This window comes from Triturus cristatus, chromosome 8 (assembly GCF_964204655.1).
Source record: "Triturus cristatus chromosome 8, aTriCri1.1, whole genome shotgun sequence".
Taxonomy (NCBI): domain Eukaryota; kingdom Metazoa; phylum Chordata; class Amphibia; order Caudata; family Salamandridae; genus Triturus; species Triturus cristatus.
In genome coordinates, this window is record NC_140591.1 from 238,452,748 (window position 1) to 238,479,498 (window position 26,751).

The following is a 26,751-nucleotide window of genomic DNA, read 5'->3' on the forward strand; positions in this document are numbered from 1 at the left end:
ACAAATAGTGTTTTCTCCAAATATTACTAGGAGAGCTTTGCACAGAGAAACCAGATGAGAAGGGGGTGAAACATCTGGTTTTATAGATCAGTAAAGCTAAAGTCCCATGTTATGCCTTTTTCTGGCTTGGACACATCAAAAACTGGTACGATCCTCTTCCTGGGATACATTTTGAACCGTACAGTAGTACCATTTTCCAACAGATATGTTTGTGCCTGCAAAATTCAAAGGGAGATTTATTTTGTCTCGGCTGTCTCACATGTAGCTCCAATTAATAGTACCCACCTCAGCAAATGCATTAAATCACACATTAGGTAAAATGGAAAAACATGTTCATTTGGTTTAGGGCCTGTTGTGACCTCAAGTCTGTTTCCCACCTCTTACTAAAGTGTCTAGTGAAAGAAATCCTCAAACTTCCTCTCATTTGGTTGTAGAGACAATCAAAGACAGGAATGCCCTAAGCCATTTAATGATATCGTTAATAATGTTACCAGTGATGTCACAAACTATGACATCATCAGTTCTCATTGATGAGGTATTTCAAGCGTCACGCATATTGTCATCCGCATCGCATATGGTCTGCCCCATTTCCTGCTATTTTAGCTTGAAGCTTTACAATCACTTCGAAGAATCAGTATCAATGGATAATAATCTGTGTGGAGAGAACGTGCTAGCAATCACCTTGTCGTAAATATTGACAGTGCCTTCTATTTATTCTGAAATGAAAAATACAGTATTTTTTATATATTAAATGGAGTAAAAAATATATATTTTACTTGAGAGATCTGTTCTCTTGGGGTTGAATGTGCATCATCCACAGCTACCTTCTGTCTAAGCAGTTTTTTTGAGATGCTTGAATATATTTCAAATAAAAGAAGTCATTTTTGCATCAGATTTTGACAGCTAGATTGAGGGTAATGCGTGGAACAATTCGTTTCTGTGCCTTCTGGCAATGAATGCTATAATCTGCTGATATTACTAATATCAACCGCTATGTTAGATTCTGTTTAGCTCCATTTCTTTCATTACTTTATTTTGATTTTTAGAGCACGAGCAGCAATTACACATAACAGATTAAAACAGACTTTAATTCTAAGTATGACTATCAAAAAGTGCAATCATAATCAGAAATTTACAGAGAAAATTAAAGCATAGATTAATCTAACATTCTCTAATAAATGTTGCAAAACAGAGCAAAGCCAAAGAAATAAATAATAAGACACTTAAATGATGATCCTATAAAAATAGAGAACACAGAGACAAGTAGAACATATTATGCAAGAAAAAGTGTATTCGTGCAGTAAACAGAATTTTCAGATTCCCTTCAGCAAATAATGATGCAAGTGGTTCACTGTTGATGTTCCTTGCTGCAGACATCATTACCCAAATATAGCTCTTCTTTTCTTAGAATCGAATGACAGAAATTTTGGAAAGCGCATAAGCAGGTTGAACAAAACTACTCTAAAGCAGTTTGGAAATTTCCACTTACATCCTCACTTATTCACTCTTACAGAGTATATGTTTTGAAAAACAAGTATTCTGTGCGTGCTAGACAGCCTTCTAAACTCCTTCTGCGACACTTTTTCAGGCTCTCATCCTACCGCTCTAGATTTTTTTCAAATCTTTGTACAATGAATTGGTACTTGCCTTAAAATGAACAAATCATTTTCATTGTAGAAGAAATTAGTAGTGAATTATAATTGTAATTTTCACTCAAAAAAATGTGTAGGCCTTTTGACAATATCCGTTCCATTCTTACAGTTTTCTCTGTCCTATTGTCTTTTTTTTTTTTTACTTACCAAAAAACGTTCTACTAAATGTGGACAATTTAACAGTTACACATGCAAGTGGTTAAATTAGCAACAATGAACGACTTGTAGCTATTCCACAGAGCTTTAACTAACTAAAAAGCAGTGCTCATTTAGCATCGCTCATTGTTAGGGCTGGCCTGTTGAAAGCTTTGCAGTGAAGTGATGTTTGCAGTATTGTCTTTGTACATATTTATGCGTGAAGCTCTGGCAACTAAAGTGCTGTGCTTGGTAAGAAGCTAGTAGATAGAAAACATTTTTTTTTTTTAAGGCAATGAAAAAACTGGCAACCTTTATAATGATCAAGGGCACTGTGGCCGAAACGCGTTGGATTAATTGCCGAAGCTGAAGATAAACACTATAGGCATCACCAATCATGCAGTGTGCGTTTCATTGACGTAGCAAGGCATGCATTACTGGATATTGTTTGGGCTGCCCGCGCACACTCCACCTCATCAGGGTGGAACAGACTAATCTGACTTGGGAGACAATGAGGTAAACATCCTCTCAGAGACATTCTAAGGCAGAGGCAAAGTCAGCAATTGACTAAGGACCCCACCTCCTAATGGGTCACTTGGTAGAGAGGAATTTCTCAGTTCTCTCGCTCTGACTTGTATTGATTTCTCTGTCAGAACCTCCCTCCCTCTCACGTCCTGCCTCTACCTATGACTCAGTCTCTTTTTCTCTATTCAGTGTCATTGTAAAGGATATTTAGGCACTAGACAAGACAGATTTAATCTATTTTAATTTGAAAGTTTAAGGAAAATATTGCAGTCTTGACAGGGTAGGTAATAGAATTCAAAGTTGCTTTGAACTGCGGGGCCCAAAATATATCTTACCAGGGCCCCAAGAATGCCTAAGATGGCACTGCTCAGACAAAGACAATGATATTTGACATTTACCGCAGTTTTGAACTACATGAGAAGTATACATAACATGTGCAATGGAGTGAAACATTCCTCCATTAAATCTAAATGTAATCTAACGTGGATTGTTGTCACCTGAGGAGACTGGAATGAGAAGGGTCTCCTCTTTTTGTTAACCAATGCTAAAATAATGTTCTTAACTCAGATAAAGGAACATTATTTAAAAGGTGCCATATTTGTTGTCTCTTTTAAGATGCAATATTAAGTGCGGAAAGTACAGATGTAGTGAAGGCCACTCTAAAGCTGTATGTAGGCTTCCTTGTAAAAAGCCATGCATATTGATTTAATGGCCAATGATACATGAATAAGATGAAGAGGTTGAACTGCTTTATTTCTAGTAATTGTGAAAGAGACAGAGCTCATGGTTTTGAAATTGGTTTGATGCAGGTTCCATTCAGTTCACTAGAGATTGGCACATTTTAAACGATGTGTATACAGTAAGGAGCTGTAGAGGGAAAAAAACCCAGGTCGCCCTCCACTCAGACAATCTATTACTACGAAGACCTAGGTTTCCGAAGGTATACCGGCCATACAAATTGGTTCAAAACCCTATAGGTATTTTGTACTCCCCTTAATTTGAGAATTTTTGGGTTGTCACCAACCAGTTAGCCACCTTCACTTTTTTAAAACGATAAAAGATTTTACTTCAAGCAGTCTCCCAAATGATCGTCAAGGTGTCTAAACTCATGTATAGTACACCAGGAGTTTCTCAATTCACTTGCCTCATGAGAGAAACGTGAAAAAATAAATGTGAAAAAATGTGAAAGAGACGTGATGGCACCTCACGTGCGCAACCCCAATCGAGCCTGCTGGCTGGTACTCGTCAGCTCTGCCCACTCTTCTCATCATCGGTAGCCATCACGCTCGAAAATAATAAACGAGGTGTCCACAAAATAAACCCAACGAAAAATTCGTAGGTAAGTGATGCGACTGAATAGTGAAGAATAAAAAGTGAAAAAGGTACACCCTCTATAGGTTCAAACTTTATTCCGCCTTAGGAGTGCACCTACTTCAATGCTTAAAAAGGTTGCTAAATATGCATACCATTCTTATATGCCAACATGTTTCATCGCCTGGAGTCTTTCTGGCGATTTCGTCAGGGCAACAACAGACACTTCTTAGAGTCACATTCGGGGACTGCCAAAAGTAAAAATGAACAGACACACACAACACTTTACCATTATGATCACCCTTTCGTCATAGATCAACATGATATCTCTCTGTTGGATCTATAGAAAATTACTAAATTACCCTCGTTGAGCCATGGCCTCGCGTACCAGCTCATTCAATGAGGTCACCCTAAGGCTCCTTGTGTGAGTCCTCGTGGTTAGTGCAGCATTCAACCGTAATGCCAATCTGTCGATAACATAAAAACACTCAAAATCTTCTTGTGTAGAGACTCTATTTGTCAATTAGGGTACCACAATCATAGCCAAATGTCATACTACTAAGACAAATCCCTTGTTGTTCCTAATATCGTTTTTCTCTCCATACTTATCACTACTATGTTTAGGATGCTCTTTAAACGATGCCAACATCATTGGGCAAATTCATAGTATTTCATATTCCATGAAGGTGTACGAGATACCCATATTTGCCAATGGCCACCATAGTTGAATTAATCCATTCCCTGCAGTTGTAAGTCCCACCTAAATGTTTTTCTAATTTTGGAGTCTTAATTCGCTGTTCAGGTAGCAACGTTTTCTATGTCTATATCAAAACACAAAGAGTATACGGTAAAAGGATACAAATGGCACATCATAAAAGGTGGGGAGAAGTTCAGCAAATATTCCTGTTGAATGGTTATTCTCGGTTAATGAAAAAACCTTGCTTGCTAATTACCTGCAATTACATCATCTTCCTCATATGAAATTTATCCCCTGATCATTTGTTAAGACTCAAATCTTGGAGGTTATGGTTGATGACACTGTTCAACGTTCTAATTCTCTAAGACCTGAATTTCAAGTAAGGGATGGTATAACATCAATTTTAAAATACTCCGAAGATCTGTTAATAGAGAACTATGGTTCTTTTAAAAAACCTGCATATTTGCTTTAGTTTTTATAATATAAGAAAGCACTTAAGAAAAATTACCAGAGGATATTATGAGAGCATATGTGGGCCTTTCAAGAAATGCAATGGCGACAGATAAGGCAATCTGGTAGTCGGGTTGCCTGAGGAATTTCTGACTATTCATTAATAACTTAGGTCTTGATCATAGAAACTCTGCCTGTAACTCCATTTCAGCAGACTTATGGAAATACCATAGCGTTATGTGGATGGAAATGCCACCTTGGAGGCACCACATTCACAAAATTCTATAAAAGTCTGTGTTTTGCCTGATACCATTGTAATTACAGTCTTGAGGTTGGACAGGGCCCTTGGCCAAATAGTATTCCAGATATTATTTTTAAGACTGAAATGTAGTATTGGGCGAAATCGTTGAGTCTTCTGTTTTCAACAGACCTTGAATTGCAAATCAGACCTCAGTCAGGGCAGGGTCGAATTATCCATCAATTTATAAAAAAGGGGATTCTACCAGCGTATGTAATCACAGAATGATATCATTGTTGGACGTTGATTCAAAGTATTACTGCTTGAAGAACTAGAGGCATCGGCAAGTAGTGCTAATATAATTCCAACCCAACAGACAGGATTATAGTACACAAATTACTACTCTGGATAACACATTGGCCCTAGCAATGCTCGTTTGTAACTTGCAAGAAATCTTGTATTTTGTTCAATTGTTTCATAGACTATTGTATAGCATTTGATGTGGTGGATCATTCAGTTCTCTGAAAAAAACAATTTCGATTGGGTGCCACACCACAATTAATGAAGGCCATAGAGTCTTTGTCTTGGGATACCTGGAAAGAGGTTAAACTGCCCCATAAAAAACAGCTAATAAAACTACAACTAATAAAGGATTAAAGAAAGGATGCTTATTAGCACCCCCTTTTTTAACCTCTGTACTGCAGTTGTGGTCAATAAAATTGCTTGTAAAGTTGCAACTGTCCTGAAGATGTTATGCAGATTTGTAGAGTGCACTATCAACCAGAATGAATCTTGGTGCTGAGCAAGTCTGAGTCTAGGTACACCCAGGGCCTAGTACGACTACTTGAAAAGCCAGGTCTTCAGCTTCTTGAGGAATTCAAGAAGTGAGGAAGAGGCTTTAATCTGTAGCTGTGGTGTTACATTATTTAAGAGCGATGTTGGAGAAAGCTCGACTGCTAGATCTGGTTTTCCTTATACATGGGATTTGTGCAAGTATGAGTCCAGACAAGTGTCGGTATCTGGAAGGACTGTGAAAACAGATGCAAGTCTTGATGTATACTGGGCCAGTGTTATGTAATGCCTTGAAAGTGTGGGTTAGGAGTTTGATCTGTACTAGTTATGAATGGGGAGCTAGTGGAGCTCCTTCAGGTGTGGTGTGGTGTGACGTGAGTGTGGCGTGGGAGCTTTTAAGTGAACTTGGACAAACTCTGAATGGTCTGCAGCCGCTGGTGAGGTTTTTGTTGATCGTGCAATTGAGGGTGTTTCTGTATTGCGGCTTGTTTGTGACCAGGACATGCACGACGGTTGTCTAACTGCTGATTGGGAGCCATTTGAAAAATGTCCTCCGCATCTCCAGGGCATGGAAGCATGAGGTGGTGTCAGCATTGACGTGGCTGGTCATGTCGAGTTTGCTATTGATAATGATCCTGTGGGTCTTGGCATGGGTGGTGGAGGTCCGTGTTGTTCCTACCACTGGTGGCCTCCGGGTGAAGTTCAACAGTGATGTGGTTTTCCCGAAGAGCATGATTTCAGTCTTGTAGGTTTTCGGCTTTAGAAAGTTGGTCTTCATCCAGTGGGTAACTCCTGTCATTCAGGCATTGAGCATGATCCGGATATTGGGCGTCTTGTCCGTGAGAGATAGAATGAGTTGTGAGTCGTTGGTGTAGAAGAGTACATTGATATTGTGAGAGCAGATGATGCTGGCTAAAGGGATCATGTATGTGCTGAAAATGGTCGGGCTCAGAGAGGATCTGAGGTGTATGGTGCCAAGCTGACTGACTGGGTCGTTTTAGTCATTCTTAAAGGAGCATATCCATCGGTGTGTGTGTCCTTGAATTCTGATGTCATAGAGGCATTTTATGAGGATGGGGTGCTGTGGAGGGGTGGAGGAGGTTGAGGGCCAGTGTGTCTCCTCTGTCCAGAGTCATGCAGATGTCATCTATGGCAGCGATGAGGGCAGTTTCCATACTGTGGTTTGGTCTGAGACCAGACTGAGTGGTATCGAGGAGTTTGTGGTGGTTGAGGTATTCAGGGCCATATGTAGGTAGGAGTTTTATCAATACCGGTCGGTAACGGCGGATTTTCGGTAAATATACCGTTACCGACCGGTATTTAGGCGTTTGAGATGTAGGGGGGATCATTTCTGTATTCGGTAATTTACCGAATCGGTAAAATTACCGATTCGGTAATTTTACCGATTCGGTAAATACCGAATACAGAAATGAGATGTAGGGGGAGTGTGTGGTGGGTGTGGGGATTCGTTATTTACCACCAACTGAAAGTTGGTGGTAAATGACGAATGTCTCTGTTGATGCATTATTTGGCCCTTAGATGTGTGCAATGTGGCAGACACACATGCCCTCAGGGCATGTATGTGTGCCACATGTGCACACATGCAGGAATCAGGGGTGCAACAGGGTGTCAATGTGACACCCTGCCACCCTTGATTGAGCTCCCCCCATTACCGATTCGGTATTTACCGATTCGGTAATGGTAACTAGCTTCCCATTGATTCCTATGGGCCTCCTGGCCCATAGGAATCAATGAGATACAGGTTACCATTACCAAATCGGTAAATACCGATTCTAAAATACCGACACTTACCGAATCGGTATTTTTTTACCTACATTACATTTACCGATTCATAAATACCGAATCGGTAAAATTCGGTATTTAAGAATCGGTAAATGTAATTTACCTACATAAGGCCCTTGGTGAGGTCTGCCGGGTCTGACTACGGGCTGAAGTTGCTGTAAATGGTGGTGATTTAGTTGTTAAAGATTTGAGAGATTGCCGCAAAGGTCCTGCGAGGGAGTGATTGAGTTGGAGGCAGCCTATGCTAAGGTAAATTCTTTCACAATGGCGAAGATTTTTTTGCTTCTGTTGGTGCATGCATCAATGTAGTCCGCCAGATCAGCGCATTCGGTGTTCTGGATGATTTGGTGCTAGTGTCTCAGGGCAGATTTGTCTAACAAATTTAAAGTCCTGCAAGAGGCTGAGGACACTTTGATAGGAGATGACATGGCTACAGAATTGTAGCATTCTTTAGATATCCTAAATCCTTCCAATTTTAAACAATAACTGGTATTGGATGGTTAAAAATAAGAGGTTCTGGTTTTCAGCAGGAGAAAATTGGTAATCTTTGATTAGAAAGGACAAAATATAATTATTTGGGTGTGTGGGTTACTGAATTTGATCTCCGAGAGCCCCATATATCAAAGTTAAAATGTAAGGGCAGCCCTTGCCGTATTGATGTTCACCTGAGATTCGATGGATTTTAACTGCTATTGGGGCAACATTTATACCTTTTTTAACTTGCAACTATCAAGTATTCGCCGGCAGGCAGGCTAATTGACTAGAAACCATTCATTACTCAGCCTTCGAAGTTCATTTTAGACTTCTGCAATCTTATAAATAATGTCAGATAAGTTTTGAATTTAATTTGCAAAGCCAATCTTTAAAATTAATGTTGCCTTTTCTTTGTTTCTGTCATTTATTGCGCCCAGCACCCGCATATACATTGAAATCCATTCTCTGGAAATAGAGTTAGGAAATGGTGAAGGTCTTTGGCTGTAACGTCTGGTAGATGCTGCAAGTGTAAGTGTCATCTAGAAAGCTTGCTGCGTGTGTTATGAAGCTGTGATAAGCTGTCAGACGCAAGACATAAATGGCTCCGAAATTGTTTTTTAATGAATGATATTTGTAATGCTGCAGAAGCTGTGACATTTGCACTGAGTGGGTCAGACCCAAAGATGACAGCCTGTTTGGTGCAGTTTATGCAGATTGCACAGGGCTGTCTCAGTGCAAATTGTCATTAACCTTTTTTTGTTCTTCTGTTTTTATAATTTGAACCTTACGGCAGACTGACTTAATTTTAGCTCCTGTAATGAAAGGAAGTCATCAGGTTCTGAAATTTTAATGCAATATAGTTATAATGGAGGCACTGATTAACATATCAAGATATGTGATTTCGAATATTTTTATAACATTTCTGAATCCCTCATTTATGTAACTGTTTATCTTATTGGTCCGCCGCTGGCCTTAGACTTGGTTAAAATTGAACGCTAGGTTATATGCTCTTTCTTCTGGTTGGTTAGTTATAACTCAATGTCTGGTGAGTCACACTGAGGGTTTGCTCTGTTTTAACTAAGTGCAATTTTGGTATGATTTTAAGTAATCATCAACAAATTATTAATCAGCCTTCAGTTTCCTAGTGGGGTTGACACGCGGTATGTTGGTGAATTCATGTCTCATGCATGTAGAGCCTGCATGGTTCAAAACCATCGCTTCCTCTTTACTACAAGATTTCCTTGTCGGTCTGACGTTGTGTTAAGTGCGCCCTCATCTAATAAAACATTCCATAGACCCATATTTTTTATTTGATTTTTTTGCATCTTTTATATAGCGCGAACTCGACCCGAAGGTATTGGAGCGCTGTACATGAGCACCGTATTTATATTACATATTCAGGCACGGGGAGATGAAGTGATTTGCTCAGAATCACAGAATGTGGACGCAACCCCGAGGCTCGAACCCTGGTTTCCAGCGCCAAAGTCGGCAGTCTAGCCGACGGACCACATCATCTCCCGAATATGATATTGCTATGTTTTACTCCATGCTCTCATTCCTTTCTAAGGCTATTAAATAATGTAATGCTTCTCTGCTCCCTAAATTCATCTCAAGCAACAATATTTCAGGGGTTGATCATCAGTGCTTCCCCCTTAATTAAAGTACTGAACTGTTATCCTTCAGATTGCGCAATATTCCTTCCTTAAAATTAGTAGCCATGTTTACTGATTGTCCTTAAGCTCTCACATACATCTGATACTGCAGACCACATGGCAAATGTAAACATTTTGGAAGCTAGAGAGGTCGTCAATTGGCGTGCCTTTCAGTTGCTACCTTTCGTTTGAAAAATCAAGCCCAACCATAGAAAATAGATGACCCGCCACAGGTGGAGAACTTGATGCCTTATGTATCTGGATAGGGTCGATCATCTTACTATTTTGCATATATCAAACCTCGAGTACTCTCTTTGAGCCATTCTTAACTCAATGGCTGATTAAAGTAGATACACATGCAACTGGTCACCTGATCTCTGGTTTAACCAGACCACCAGACACCCATCCCTTTCAGTGACTCTTAATCATATCTCAACTTACCTTTTATACAACATACTACAACAGTCCATTACAACACCCCCAATATCTGGTCAATTAGCTGGTAATCTGGTCAATTAGCTGGTGATCTCAGGAAGCTCCTGTGTACTAGGCATCAGTAATACCTACATTTAGAAATACTAAACTTCAAAAGATGACGTGTTCTCTCTTAATCCCTTGCTGGTTGTGTATTCAGGATTTGTAGACCACAGCCAGAGGGTATCCACCTGGCACCCTCCTTAAATGTGTGTCTCATTCAGAAACAATGAACAAACACTGACCATAGCACACCTTCATCATTATTGACCAAAATGGATCAATTTGGTGAGATCTGGTATCCTAGTATATCATCAGTGAATGGAATGTGACTGCAGAGCTCCACTTAATCACAGCATATTCATCATCCATATGTTATTGACATTTTTGCTTTGAAGGAGTTACTGCTGTGCTTAGCTGTCCCCGCTGATGGAAACAATGGCTCATCAAACTCAAAAAGCTTTAAACAGGATGTAGTTCATGTTCTCTTTTCATGTAGCTTATTTAAAACGGGAAAAATTAACACTTCACAGTTTTTGTTAGTTTGATGCTACTCCTAGTTTCATGATCTCTTAGAGTTTCACACTTATGAACATGTTTTCTTCATACATACTTCTGTGAATGTTGCTAACTGCTCCTCATCTCAGCCTTAATACTTAACTCTTTAGTGCCCAAAGCCTGTAACCAGCATGTCCCCTCATAATGTTTGAGGTCTCACTACAGACAGGTATAGCTCTCTGTCACAAATAGCACTGCATAAAATACGATATAGAGTGGGTTTCGGTTAGTCCCTCACTCGTGATAGGATGTTTTTCTTGCTTAACTCAGTTGCTTGCTCTTTAGTGGATGGATTTCCTTACCATCCTTGTGTTTATCCTGTCACTGGCGTATTTCTTCTTCACCCTTACTTTGATTTACTAAATTATATCAATTCACTGCTGATGTCAAGGAACAATTGTTCATTTTGTTGTTGTACTTTTGTTCCATAATTAGCAATACATGCAAATGCATGTATTGCTGCTTCCTCTTCTGCACGCAGAGTATGCTTACACTCTTTCCCTAGCTTCCCAAACCTTCCCAAACCTCTCCATTGCCATCCCTCCCTGGCACCCTCTCAGAGTACCGAGGCCAAAGATGTGTGTCACTCTTTCACAACTCACTATGCCCAAGATAATGAGCTTGGTGATGTCCTGGATATTGTGCGGGAAGGTGTCTCCTTTCTCCCCCTCTCTCCCTTCTCCACCCCTCTCAGTTTGGCCATCACAATTGGCTTAGCCGATGCCGGATACTTTTAAAATACAAAAGCAATAATGGCGACCGACCGTCTTGAAAGTTTATATCTTATGCTTTGAAGATGGTGTTGTATGATGCAACGCAGCATAAAGCAACTCAGTGCTCTTTCAGAAGTATAGAACAAAATGTTTTTATTTAAAGGCTAGCCGACACGTTGCATGATGTAACGGAATGCGAAACAATGGGGCCGCCACCTTGAACTCATAAAAACATTATTTTAAATACTTTCAAGAAGATCAACCCATCACGCCAAGATATGTTCTAGAATATCGGGGCATCTTGATGATACACAAAATAGTCTTTTAAAATGGCTTGTCCTGCTTTCGGTTTTTCAAATGCCAGTACGTTTTTTAAAAGTATCTGAGATTGGCAATTCCAATAGAGGAAATCACAAAGCATTGGAAAAGTGAAATTGATTGGCTTAGCCAGACTTTGTTACACATTTTTTCAAGTCCACCATTTATATTTTTTGACTGCTGCTTTGTTTAATGCTTAGTGTTCATCTCAAGGAGGCCCAAGCTGGCAGGAGGCCTCTCCAGCAAGGACCAGTCCTCTGCCCACATGGTTGGATGCATCTACCTCTCTGCCACTTGTCACACCCTGAATTCCTCTCTGTGGTTTTTTTTCTGGCAGGAGTCTTCTCCATCCTTGCGATCTTGGTAGGTTGCTTTGGCCCTTATTTTCAGTGTCGGCACTTATTATCAGTGACACACAGTGGTTCCTGGGCGTCACCCGGGTTGTGGACAGTGCCTAGAGGGAACATTAGTTTAATGGGATTTATATTTTGGTGGATGAGATATCTGTCACCGTTGTTTCAAAGTAACCCATCTGCCAAGATCTAAATCAGGCCCTTAATCACTAACAATGGACTCCCACAGAGTAGTGTGCAACTTGTCCGAAAAACACTTCAGAGCTTCGCAAGGGGAAAACAAGTTATTTTATAAATACTACTTCTAATAAGGCTATACTTGAAACAATCTTCAATTCAGGCTAAAATTATGTAAAATGGTTTGGATGAGAGGCAATATATAAACATATGTAATCAGATATACAGCAATATATAAATCAAGAACATTTCGCATATGAGTGTTTTCTGGTCTTTTATTTTCTGTTACACTTCATATAAAAACAGCCAGCCAACGCGTTTCGCCCAAACATGGGCTTCTTCAGGGCAAGATGAGGTAAACACACAACGTGTCTTCTAGTGTGTATGTCAGAGGTCTATTGCGCTGGCCTTAGGACGCTGACTACGGACACGTCTCCTATTTCTTCCGATGCGGCTAATACCGTCTTTAAACAACACCATCAATATACATACATGCTTAACTACGCTCTACCATGAGCTACATCATTGTGCTTTAGATTTTGCTTCTATTCGTCCTATGACATACACACTAGAAGACATGTTGTGTGTTTACATCATCTTGCCCTGAAAAAGCCCACGTTTGGGCGAAACGCGTTGGCTGGCTGTTTTTATATGAAGTGCAACAGAAAACACTCATATGTGAAATGTTCTTGATTGATATATTGCTGTATATCTGATTACATATGTTTATATATTGCCTCTCATCCAAACCATTTTACATGATTATATTTGTGATCTACAAGCAGCAGATCATTTGAGGTGGGCAATATCGCATACTGCTAGTGAGTAGTCCTGGTGGTGCAGTCTTCTATGACCCGGCTGCTTTCAAATCCATTTTCTGCATTAGGCTAAAATGATCTGGTGAGCACCAAACAACAAATGTAGGGCTAAGCATATAAAATTAAGTCAATTTTGAGAGAAACAAACCATGCTAGCTTTCTGTGCCAGGTACACATAAAATAATGTTTGCATCATTTGAATTTGCTAAAATAAATTGTTTGCACCATGACACTAAGCACTCAAAAAATATAAAACTATCAGATTTATTTCTTTGGTACTTTTTTAGCCACTTAATAGGTAGAGGAATGTTTATAGACACACTGTGAACTTCACTGAGAGAAGTTAATGATGAAATCATATTGGCAGGGAGTGCTCAGTACTGGCCATTTCACAAAAGCCAATAAGGGCATGAAGTTTTCAAGTTGAAGTACTAAGATTAAATAACATCCAGACATGCATGTTTTGCATCACACATTATTTCACCCAAACAATATCATATCAACTAGAATTTCACAAATTGAATCAGTAATGACTAGACATTAATGAAACACACTTATTTTAGTTGTTATTAACTACAGTATTGCATCATCTGTATACCACCAAGCTTACCGTCCTGTCCTCAATGTCACTGTACAGTTTAGCTACATTTCTCCATACATGCCAGATGGAAGAAGGCCCTAATACTCCCCCCTTCTGAAAAAGCCAACTCTAGACTCGGAGATAGCCTCAAATTATAGATCTATTTCTCTTCTTTCATTTCTCTCCAAAACGCAGGAAAAATATGTCAACTCGGTCACCATCACTTTTGTTGAAACTAACCACATACTGCATCAGAGCCAATCCAGTTTCAGGCCAACTTTTAGCACAGAAACTGCGCTCCTGGAAATCTCAGAGGCCATTAAAGACGTCCTTGACTGGGGCGGCAAAGCCGTTCTGATATAACTGGACATATCAGCGGCCTTTGATACCGTCCCTCACGACCTTCTCCTGATGAGGCTCCAGGAGTCTGGGTTCGGAGGGACGGTACTCAAGTGATTCGCCTATTTTTTGTCGGATCACCAACAAACAGTCTGGGCTCTGCTTTTCTTGGCCCCTATTCCCCCCTTAAAGATGGGAGTCCCACAGGGCTCTAGTCTTAGCCCCACGTTGTTTAACATTTACATGTCTCCCTTAGCACACTTGGCCGAGACTCATGAAGCAAACATAGTGTCATACGCTGATGACTCGCAGTTGCTCTTTACCTGCAACAAGGACATGGATTTCAAAGGTGAAATGATCAACTCCTGTTTATCTGAGGTGTTTGCCTGGCTCCAGCAGAACCAACTGAAATGTAATTCCGTAAAATCAGAGATCATTTTCTTCGGTCTGCCCCTAATAATATGTGGCGCAGCTGGTGGCCACAGCACATGCACCCACCGTTAACCTCGGTCAGGTCAGTTAAAAACTTGGGGGTGACAATGGATGACACCCTCAATATGAAATCTGAGATTCAAGCGGTAGCCGGACAATGTTTCGGCCTCCTTAGAATGCTGAAACAGTTTTTACCACTTCTTTCGGTCCCCCACAGGAAAACAGTGGTCCAGGCCCTGATCGGATCCAGGTTGGACCATGTTAACATCCTTTATCTCGGACTACCGGAATATTTACTTACCTGTCTGCAGGTGGTCCAAAACGCCGCAGCCAGGGCGATACGTTTACTTGGCCGGAGGATGCGGACGTCCTTCCACCTTAAATCTCTCCACTGGCTCCCGATCCACAATAGGATCTATTTTAAAGCCCTTGTTCTGGCCTTCAAGGCACTTCATGATACTGGCACCCCTTATCACAGGAATAGAATACAATTCTACCATCCTCAGCGCTCCCTGCGATCCACATCCCTGTCGTTGGCACACACCCCTGTGTTCCTCCGCTCTCGAATTGGAGGTCGATCTTATCAGGTGCAAGTCGCTAAATTGTGGAACAGTATGCTGCCAGCTTTAAGACAGATGCAAGATCTTATCCACTTTAGGACGTCTTGAAAAACTTGGCTGTTCCAGCAATAGCTTCCGCTTTGTCGTTTTCACATCAGCTTGCCACACTTAACTAGCGCCAGGACACTCTGCCAAGTATCTGCGCGCTCTACAAATACCCGGATAACATAACATAAGCTTACTGATGAAATCATATAAAGTGTTAAACACTCGCCAACATACTCAATTAAGTTGTCATTTACATATATTTCGGTCTTGCACGCATGATATCAGGGGTGGGAATTAAGTTTAAAGTAGTAAATTAAGTTTTGAATTTTATGTTTTTTAGGTTTTGTGCTAGACATGCATTATTTAATTACCATGTAGGAGTAATGTTGCTTACTCATTCCCATATTTTCAAGGAAAAGAAATGTGTGTGTAACTTTCATCTAGCCATGTAAAATAGAATGAGTAGGATATCAAAAATGTTTGCCCATAATAATCGTCTCAGAAAACAACTTAGGACTTTTTGACCACTTTTCTTCAGGACAACCAGCTACTTTAAAGTTTGTACGTCAATCAGTAGAAGTCGGCATTAGAATAAAACATGAGAGGGAGAATAAACAGTGGCAGCCAGTAACTTGTATGGTTGAGCAGTCCACACATGCACAGATGTACATACTCATCCACCTAAATGCACACGTACTCACACCTATACATTCACAAGCATGCCTCTTCTCATTGGCTGACCTTTTGCAGCAGCCCCTTACTTGCCAGAGTGGGATGGAGTCAGCGAGACCATTGACCCCACCTGACTATGTGACAAGGTGTCACTGATGGACACTCAGCTCTGGGCACTTCAGGGCAATAAAACTAAAGTGCCCAGGACCAAGTCTATCTCTGATATACTCCTTCATCATGCCAGGCTTAGGAAGTCACACCCATAGGGCTGTGAAATCTTCATCCCAGCAAATTTCAGCTCAGGCAGCCAGATGCCTGCACATTTATCGCATGTGTAGCACCTGGCTGTATCACCTGAACATAAGACGTTTCTGTCACTCTGAAATTTGCTTAGCCTGACAGACACTCCTTATGTCTATAAAAAGATTGAGTTCTCAATTGAACACTAATGTCTTATTAATTGTCTTTCCCTGATGCATTATGTTGAATTAAAGGGTCATTATGAATCCATAGGAACTCTCTATAAAAAAAACTTGTTGTTGTCTTGAAAAGTTGGAGAATACAAAATGCATACCGCACTGAAAGCTAAAAGTGGATACTGGACATCACTCCAGTGAAATTATTGCATGTTGGGAAACAACACATAATTCCAATATTCTGCCGCTAGTGTCTGGTCATTCTTGATCTATTCAAATTTGTCTCTTTGCCTTTTGGGAATTATGCTACCAGAAAATGAAGAAATATGTAGGCACTGTAATGGAGCTGGAGTCATTAATTGCTGGTAAACTGATGTTTCATTAACACACTTTGACACATCAGTCTTCTAAGGATATTTTCCTGAGCCAGTCTTGTTGCATGTCAGAGGGCCAGAATTGGCAAGATTATAATGCAGACAACCTTGTCAAATCTCATCTTGTGAAAAAGCAGGAAAGCGTGAGGCAGAAGGCCTCCGTCATATGCGATTGTGTTAAAATGCAAATTTTAATATTGTCTTTAGTATCTTGAACATTTTTGGGGGAGAATAATATTTTGTTGGTATTTCAATAATTAGAAGGCACATAGATTGAGGTACAGTCAAACTAATCTTATAACTGGTGGAAATTTGATAACCATGTTGGATATAGAGATTCTAGTGTCAATGACTGTCTAAGTAAGTTAAAATGTTCCTTTTAATTTAAGTTCATAAAAGTTACAAATGTAGGAGTTGGATCTAGGGCTTCCAGGGAGCTGCAACACTTCAATGCAAGATCTAGTTTTTATTTTGCTATTTAAATTCATCATTTTAGCATAAGTCCCCCCCCCTCAAAACAATCTGCCAGCTTAACTGATTTTCATCCATTTTACTTTTTGAGACCCACCAGGCTTCTTTATGCTGTCTGTGAGTGGGACCTGGCATCAACACAGAAAACTGAAAGGAAATATCTTTTACATTTTATGAGCTGTTTTCGAAATTGCAGTCAGTTCAAATAAGACATCAAAAGGTCACTTGCTCTCCTTCAGCTTTCTCTTCTTTCAAGAGATGGGTAGCAGAAGCCGGCCTGGTGTGGTCTATATGTTAATACCTATTGATTTCTTCGAGATTTCAAAATACAACCCAAACAAGAGGACCTAGGGCATTTTATATGAAGAGTGGGCATCCTTTATTTTGCGTTCATGAATTCATTCTTCCTACAAAGAACTAGTTAATGACAAAATCTACTTTTTAGTGCTAGTGAAGTAATTGGTGTCTTTTTTGCAACTGAAAAGGCCATATGCCCCTTTTTGTAACGCTAAATGTGCACTCGCAATGGAAATAAAACGTATTTGTTTTTATTATATTGTATATAACATTTGTAATGTATGTTTAATATTTTAAACTGACAATGAGCTTGTAGTGAAGTAAGAAAAAAAGGCTGTGAATGCCTTTTCCCGAATCTTTACTCCAAGCCACAAATGGGAGGATAGTTAAAATCTCCTTTTGAGCACAAAACATGAGATAATACTAGGCTGCCGCAGCAGCATTGACCCAAGCCCCCACAAATCTCTCTGAAGTGCAAAATGTTAGGTCACATTCACCCAGCGATAACTTTAATGGTCGGTATAAAAATAGTATTCCTAAGCTCAGACTGGGACAGGGAGCCTGTGCATGTTCACGCTGTGCATTACAGCCTGGTGGGGAAGATGCAAAATGTGCGATATTCTTCGACCGGCCCATGACAGCCGGGCAAGCAATCATGCCCACTTGGAGCGAGCAAAACACTCCTCCCCATGTGACCCCAGCCCCGCCCTAACCCAGCCTGTAGCAAAGAAAAATAAAATGATAACAGGTTATTATAATTTAATTTTTATTTTTCCTGCTGTGCGAGCAGCGGGGTGACGCTCCTCCTCCTTCGCGGAGGAGCTGCCCCTGGCTGCATGTACCTTCATCGACGGCAGCATCGGACTCCGCATTGCAGCCTCACAGCTCATCGGAACTAATGCATCGTCCCAGCTGCGCACCATACCCTCAACACCTGACCACGCATCGCAAGCCCCGTCAACAGGATCTTCGATACTGACACAACAGCCCTGCGCACCAGAGTCTCGCCACGTCTCTGAACCAACGCACTGCTTCGGCTCTGCAACACATTTTTTGATGCAGATCCACGCAACACTATGCAAATCAGGAATTTAGGTACTTTTGTTCAGCTGGCCTAACTGGGCCACTGTTGCTGGCCCGTGCTCCATCGCTTTTGGCCTGAACTTGTGACTTTGTCTCAGGCCGGCATGACCAGATATCCACAGTTGGCACTTTATGCCTCTTGGCACAATTTTTCCTAAAAACTTTTAAAATCAATATCACCAATTCTACTTATTGGATTTTTGTCATTTTTGTCTTGTTTTATTTATTAAAATCTACTCTATTCTTCTAATCTTGTTGTGGGTTCCTTTGTTGGCGTATTATTACAGTGGTACAGTTTGAAGTATTGCACAAACACTTTACACATTCAATCATAGGCATTTATAAAGCGCACTACTCACCCGGAGGGTCTCAAGGCGCTAGGGCGGGGGGGGGGGGTCCGCTACTGCTCGAACAACCAGGTCTTGAGCTTCTTCCTGAAGGAGAGGTGGTCTTGGGTCAGGCGTAGGTCGGTGGGGAGGGCGTTCCAAGTCTTGGCGGCCAGGTGGGAGAAGGATCTTCCTCCTGTTGTCGCTCTGTGGATGCGGGGGACGGCTGCGAGGGCGTGACTGGTCGAGCGGAGGTGGCGTTTGGGAGCGTAGAAGTTGAGGCGGCTGTTGAGGTAGGTCGGGCCTTGGTTGTGTAGGGCTTTGTGTGCGTGGGTGAGGAGCCGGAAGGTGATTCTTTTGTTGATCGGGAGCCAGTGCAGGTCTCTCAGGTGTCTGGAGATGTGAGTTCGTCTGGGGACGTCGAGGATGAGTCTCGCCGAGGCGTTCTGGATCCGCTGGAGTCTCTTCTGGAGCTTGGCGGTGGTACCAGCGTAGAGGGCGTTGCCGTAGTCCAATCGACTGGTGACGAGGGCCTGGGTGACCGTTTTCCTGGTCTCGGTGGGGATCCACCGGAAGATCTTACGTAGCATGCGCAGGATGTTGAAACAGGACGAGGAGACGGCGTTGACTTGTCTGGTCATGGAGAGGGAGGAGTCCAGGATGAAGCCCAGGTTGCATGAGTGGTCTGTAGGTTTGGGTGCGTTGCCCAGGGCGGGGGGCCACCAGGAGTCGTCCCAGGCGGAGGGTGAGGAGCCCAGGATGAGGACTTCCGTCTTGTCTGTGTTCAGTTTCAGGCGGCTGGTCGTCATCCACTCGGCCACGTTTTTCATCCCTTCGTGTAGGTTGGCTCTGGCGGTGGCGGGGTCGTTGGTCAGGGAGAGGATCAGCTGGGTGTCATCGGCGTAGGAGATGATGTTCAGGTTGTGTTGGCGTGCGATGGCCGCAAGGGGGCTCATGTAGACATTGAAGAGGGTGGGGCTGAGCGAGGAGCCCTGAGGGACGCTGCAGATGACTTCCGTGGCTTCTGATCTGAACGGGGGCAGGCGGACTCTCTGTGTCCTTCCGGTGAGGAAGGAGATGATCCATTCCAGTGCCTTCTCCTCGATCCCGACGTTGCTGAGGCGCTGCACTAGGGTGCGGTGGCAGACAGTGTCGAAAGCCGCGGAGAGGTCCAGGAGGATGAGGGCCGCTGTTTCTCCGTTGTCCAGCAGGGTTCGGATGTCGTCGGTGGCGGCGATGAGGGCGGTCTCGGTGCTGTGGTTGGCCCGGAAGCCTGACTGGGAAGGGTCGAGGGAACCAGTCGTCTCGAGGAAGGCTGCCAGTTGCTTGTTGATGGTCTTCTCGATGACTTTGGCTGGAAACGGGAGGAGCGAGATGGGGCGGTAGTTCTTGAGTTCGGTGGGGTCCGCCGTAGGTTTCTTTAGTAGAGCGCTGAGTTCGGCGTGCTTCCAGCTCTCAGGGAAGGTGGCGGTGTCGAGGGAGGTGTTGATGATGTCCCGCAGGTGGGGTGCGATGACAGCGTCGGCCTTGTTGAAGATGTGGTGAGGGCAGGGGTCGGTTGGGGATACGGAGTGGATGGAGTTCATCGTGCTGATGGTGTCTTCGAGGTTGATCGGTGTCCAGGCGTTGAGGGTGGTGGTGGGGGGCGTTGGTTTGGTCGTGGGGAGCGTTGGTTGTGTTCTGAAGCTGTTGTGTATGTCAGCGATCTTGTTGTGGAAGTAGGAGGCGAGGGAGTTGCAGAGGTCTTGCGATGGGGTGATGTCGTTGGTTCCGGCGTTGGGGTTGGAGAGCTCTCTGACGATGTTGAAGAGTTCCTTGCTGTTGTGTGCGTTGTTGTCCAGCCGGTCCTTGAATGCTGTTTTCTTGGTGGCGTGGATCAGTTGATGGTGCATTCGGGTGGCGAGCTTGAGGGTAGTCATGTTGTCCGGCGTTGGGTCTCTTCTCCAGGCTTTCTCGTGGGCTCGGCAGTTCTTCTTGGAGCTCTTGAGTTCGTCGGTGAACCACGGGTCCTTCTTGCTTCCGGGTCTGCTGGGTGGGGTCCTCAGAGGGGCGAGCTCGTCCGCGCAGGTGGAGATCCATTTCGTGAGGTTGTCGGCGGCTTGGCTGGGGTTCGGTGAGCTGGCGGGAGGGTGCTGGCTCAGGGATGCGGTGAGTTGTTCGGCTGTGATCTTGTTCCAGCTTCTTCGTGCAGCCTGTTGCTGGTGGTGGTGGACCGTGGTTCTTTTGAAGGTGAAGTGGATACAGCTGTGGTCCGTCCAGTGGAGTCCTGTGGCATGGCTGAAGGAGATGTCTTTGCTGGACGAGAAGACGGCGTCGAGTGTGTGTCCGGCGAGGTGGGTGGGGGTGGTCACCAGCTGCTTGAGTCCGAGGGTGGCGAGGTTGTCAAGCAGGGTGGTGGTGTTGCGGTCGTTGTTGTTCTCCAGGTGGAAGTTGATGTCCCCGAGGAGGATGTAGTCGGCAGAGGGGAGGGCGTGCGGGCTGATGAAGTCGGCGATGTCTTCGCTGAATTGAGTGCGTGGTCCCGGGGGTCGGTAGATCAGGGTGCCTCTGAGGGTGGTCTTGGGGTCGGTGTGGATCTGGAAGTGCAGGTGTTCGGCGGTTGTTAGGGTGTCGTCGGCGTTGGTCGAGATGCGGATGGTGTCCCTGTGGATGATGGCGATGCCTCCTCCAGTCTGGTTGTCGCGGACTCTCCGGATGATCTTGTAGCCCTCTGGGATGGCGATGGCGATGTCGGGCGCTGAGGAGTCGTTCATCCAGGTGTCCGTGAGGAAGGCAACGTCAGGAGCTGTGGTGTCGAGGAGGTTCCAGAGTTGAACGGCGTGTCTGTGGACGGAACGGGTGTTGAGCAGGATGCACTTGAGGTGGTTGCTGCTGGTGTTCGGCTTGGCGGGTGCTGGTGTGGGGCGGGTCCGGATGCAGGTGAACTTGCAGGTGCGGCAGCTGAAGGGTCCGTGGGTGCATCTCGGAGTGGCTCGGTAGCACCCGGGGGTACGGCCGGTGTTGAGTGCGTTGAGGGTGGCGGCATCGTAAGTCCGGCGGGTGGGGTGGCCTCTGCGGGGGCCAGGGGTTCTGGCGCTGGGCGCGGTCCAGGCACGGACGGGCGCAGACGGGCTTACCTTTGGCGCACCTTCGGCGCTCATTCGGTGCTCCCGCTGCGCGCGTCCGCTGCGCGGTCGCTCTGGGGGCGTCATAAGAGGGGAGCCGGGAGGGAGGGTCTGCGGGGAGGCGGGGAGCGCGGGATCCAATCGGCGGGCGGGGGGGCGGGGTCTCGTGGGAAGCGGCGGGAACCTGGGGGCTCGGTGGCGGCTGGGGCGGCGCTCGGCGGCCCTGTGGCAGCTGGGGCGGCGCTCGGCGGCCCTGTGGTGGCACAGGCGGCAGGCGGCAGCAGGAGGCCCAGCAGGTAAGGAGCAGGCGGGAGGAGTGGGGCGACCAGGCCGAGGGTTTGCCTCTAAGTTAAGCCTAACTGCTCTGTGCCAAACTACCTGAGGGGGAACACAGGTTAATTTAGGGTTTGCTTGTGATTTCACACTCAGGAGAATTGTGGTTGCTGCTTGAGAAGGGTTACACCCCCTTCATCTAGGTACCCAGTCTTTTACAAATGAGATCTGTCTCTCAAAACAACATGTGGACAAAGTACATGTCCACGTCTGTGTTGCAGAACTATGAATCATGGTCGCTGGATTGCAGTTTATGTTGTGCTCCATCCTGCATGTAACCAGCATTAGCTAATCTAATAGATCTCGCCCTTTTGGCTTTATCAATGCAGACCTATTGGCTTTGCCAATGTTTTTGAATATGCTGTTGATTTAAAAGAAAAAAATAGTTATTGCTGATAGTGGACAGCATTGTCGAAAGAAATTGAAAATAGAGTAATGTGTGTGTGACCGTGCAACTTGGAGAAGATCATTTAAAAAAAAAAAAAATCCACTGCAGTGAAAGATGTTTTAGAAAGAAGTGGCCTGGAAGCATATTACCTGTGTTGGGCCTTCACAAAAATGTAAAAATAGTTCAAAAAGGGGGCTCCAGGAAAGCAATAGTGGTGCGGCCAGGGTTAATGGGAAATGTAAATGCTGCTGAGCGACAAGAACAAGGGGAAGCAAAAGGGTGCAACAGAGAAGCTAGTTTAAAAGTTGCAACAAAAAAACAGATGGGGAAAGTGTGAGGATGCTATGGAAGACCTTGGTGGGGCAAAAACAAGAGCACATGGGGGCATGGTGTGAGTGAGAAACAGCTCATGAAGGAGTGCAAGAAAAAACACACGTTCTCCCATTGAATGCTAAAAGCAGCGGTGGATTGCTAAAGGTCATCTGATCAGAAGGATGGGTCATAAAAAAGCTATGCTTTAGGTGAGGACCAAACAAAGAGAAAGGAAACCCACTGAATATGAGCCAAGCAGATAAGATTGATAAGAACACAAACCGATGATAAGGAATGGGCTGATCCAAAGTCCTCTGTAGGTGTTGGCATTGCCCACAATAGGCCTTTCAGCAGCATACAGCTAAACCTCTCTGTAGGCAAGACCTAAAAAGGGTGCATTTACTTACTTTAATACCCTTGAAAATGTAAAAACTCTACTTTGCTAAAACCACTTCCTTTACCATCCGGTTTAGCCTTGTCAGTCAGTGACTAGCAGACACTGTACTGCTTTGTGGCACATGGATCCTGGTGCACAATAACCTCACAAGTAGTGGAGAGCAATATGGCCGACTGCCCTGCCAAGGACGTCTGGCAGAGCCAACGTCATTTACTTAGAAGAAACACACACTTGTAGGCAGGGAGTGAATAATGGGCTGTGCCTAGTCAGTAGATGCAGATGTCAGTCGTAGAGCAGGCTTAAATATTCATAAGCTCACTTATTTCCCAAAGGGTGGGCCCAAGGAGGATGCTGAGGAGGTATTGTTCACCAACCCAGAGATCTTGCAGCATCGTAGGTTTTCAGACAAGTGAAACAAAGGCTGCTGGCTTTAATAATAGATGGCGGCATGCTCCCCTCGGAAGGCAGAAGATCTGGTGGAGAGTGCTAACAAAGTCACCGAGCGCCGCTACTGCAGTGAACCTAAGAGGGAGGGTGCAGGATTTTCAAACTGTAGTTTACATGAATGATTTGCAAGGACAAATATTCTCCTCATTGCTGTGCATCTCTGTTTTACCTATTCATATATGCAAGAAAGTTGGGAAGAGTCTTTATGTGTTTTACAAAAAATATGTACTTCGTGAATGTTTTAGGCTGACACCGAGTTCCTCTTTATTTACAAATCAAACCGCCTCTGGTGTTGGTGTGCCGTATCAGCACACATGGCGCATGCAAAGCTTGTTGAACAATGTTTTAATTGTCCCAGTGGCCATCGCTGTCCTTTTAGTTGCCTATCATGCGCCCCCTCGCTGCTCTGTTTCCCTAACCGAGGCCCGCTTTCTGTCTCGACAGGCTAAACTTTAATGAGGAGACGTCAAAGCTGCTAACCGTCACACCAACAGGGCATCACAGTCCCCGGCGGCCGGCCATGGAGTCACCATGGAAACTGTTTCTGCTCCTGTCAATCACCGGGTGTCTATCAGGTGAGACAATCAAACCGCGCGAGAACCACTGAGATTATTTCAAGAGGATGAAAGAAGAAAAACAAACTGTGATAAATTATACATACAGCTCCATTTAGCTTGGTGCGGCCGCTCTGCTAGCTTGTAAACTTTCAAATTACGCGTTCTACGTCCTGCTAGGCCTGCGCGGAAAATGATGCTTGTCGCAGAGTAAATTGCTTATTCACTAAATTATTAACAGGCTTGGTGTGTTGTGTTTCTTCGTCCCTCTTAACACTCATTCAAACACTCTTCAGATGTATTGTGCAAACAAAAAAGCATTTTCTTATATCGTCCAGTAAATCACAGCAGCGATTGCTAAGGGCTGCTCTGGTTTTGACTAGAAACGCTCTTTCCGAAATGTATGGTCTCCCAGTATCACAGCTCCTGGTGCACGCTGCCTCTTGCAAAATGTGTTTATTTGACAAAACATCTTGTGTGCACCCAGTGAGTATATTTTCGAGCTTAGATTTGACTGTATTCAGTTTCAAGATGTCTGTTGTTATCATCTTTGCACGCCCTTCCGAATAACAATTTGTAGGCGAGTATTTGATATAAAGGGAACCTAACGAAAGTGACGTGGTCTTAGTTAATTAGCAATGAAAGTGATCTCGACGAGATAATTGCATTGTTTGTTTTGTAATACTTACTTTGAATGGTACCCGTCGACCGAGTGATTACACAGCCAATAAGATGATTCCAGAGCTATCGATCTGGCCTTCGCGTTTGCAGGATGGAATACATTTACTCAATTGTGATGTTGGTCTGGGGGTGATCCTGAATGTGGTTCTTTTTGGTTTCCAGCTTGTGTTGTATTGTGCTTACCAACTCGGTTTTACTGTTTCACTTTCAAAGCGTAGCGCGCATTTGCATAAATATGACAAGCAGCAGTGACACATGTCAATCATTACGGGATTGAGGGTCCGTACACAAGGATTGGATTTACAGACTCGTGTAGCGTTTTTTGTTTCATGGATTTAAATAAATGTCAAGGGCCGGATGACAACACTTTTCACTGCCACTATTGCATGTTCTTGGTACCCAGTAAGGCAGTGCTTGGTGCAAACATCTATTACCACTGTATTATGAATCAGAAGCGGTGGTTGTGTCTGACAAGGATATTTATGCATAGGAGTTATGTTGCATGTTATGATGATCATGATGTGTTGCATTGTGTTTTTTGTTGTGTTTGTGTTGGTTCACCTACTTGGGTGATTCACTGTGTGGAATAGTGTTGCTTGATCCGGCTTAGGTGAATTAATGAGGTATTCAGACCTCTGACTGTATGACGTCACACGGCTAAGAATTCTGCATAAGCCCGAGGTCATCCCGTCATTTTAAAAGCGGGAACACAAAATACCCAGCAAAGTTGGAAGGGGTTACCTGGGCCTGCAGCCCTGAAATGTGCAGGTGAGTAGCCCCGCCAACGCCTGCGAGATTGCCGCCCGAGTCTCCCCACCTCCCGGGCTCAGTAGGGTATCCTATGGGCGTGCTGCAGAAGGTCCCTGGGAGGCTTTGTATGCCTCCAGGCACCTTATATATTTTTTTGCAATTTTTTCCCAGTGTGGTCATTTATTGTTTGAGTAACTAAAAATCATTACAATGCGTATAAAAACTTTAGTCGAGCATTTCGCACTGTGCTGCTTTCATCTCAATCAATGAGAATGTTAACAGTTATAAATAAATATTAACATTTCGATAACAGCTCTCTTCTAAAACCAGGTAACCATCATGTAAGAACAGGTGAAAAGGAGTGCGAAGGTGCGTAAGTGTTGGTAGTCCGATTCAAAATGTTGAGTTACTACGGTCAGTGGCGTAACACAGGCCCCCGCATCCCCTGCAGTGCGGGGGGGGGGGCCGAGCTGTAGGGGGCCCCCTCAGCACTGTACTCACACCGGAGAGCTCCAGAGTGGGGCCCCTCTGTGTACCTTGCAGGGGGGCCCCTTCAACTTTCGTTCCGACACTGACTGCGGTGCTTAGTGCTATATCCAACAGTTCATCAAGGAAGTAGTGATTGGTAAATGGAGGCGCTCATTCGGATGAGCTTGTTCCATTCTATACTGCCGCAGTTTTAGTGTGGAGTTCAGAGTTACAATGATCTGTGGCAGGCAGTTGATGTTACATATTTTCACTCAACCCCACAAATTAGCGTTACATATTCCTTGAGCAGGGTTCCACAGTTCTTAAGAATTACAAAGTTTTTTTTATTTTAAACAAGTGCTCTACGTTGCACGTAAAGTAGTGCTTGGAGGAAGTAGAGTCCTATTCCCAAACTGAAGTTATCACTTGAGTGTAATAGGGCAACCCAGTGTTGGTTAATGGAAGAGAAAGTCTTGCTACAGTGAAAAACAACTTTGTGAGTTTTTGCTGTCGGGGCATGTGAAACATAAATTCACCCTTCCTAATTTTTAAATACCATGCATCTTGCTCTATGAGCCT

The 26,751-nt window shown here is 43.9% G+C and overlaps 1 protein-coding gene across 4 annotated transcripts in view; it reads left to right on the forward strand.

The window, feature by feature from the left end:
- CNTN5 (contactin 5) overlaps positions 1-26,751 on the forward strand; it is a 3,369,946-nt gene that overhangs the window by 1,709,781 nt on the left and 1,633,414 nt on the right. For all 4 annotated transcript variants that reach the window (XM_085621430.1, XM_085621433.1, XM_085621431.1 and 1 more), the window contains one exon: positions 24,164-24,294. In XM_085621430.1, the coding sequence (XP_085477556.1) occupies positions 24,164-24,294 (131 nt within the window). The remainder of the gene's footprint in view (positions 1-24,163; positions 24,295-26,751) is intronic.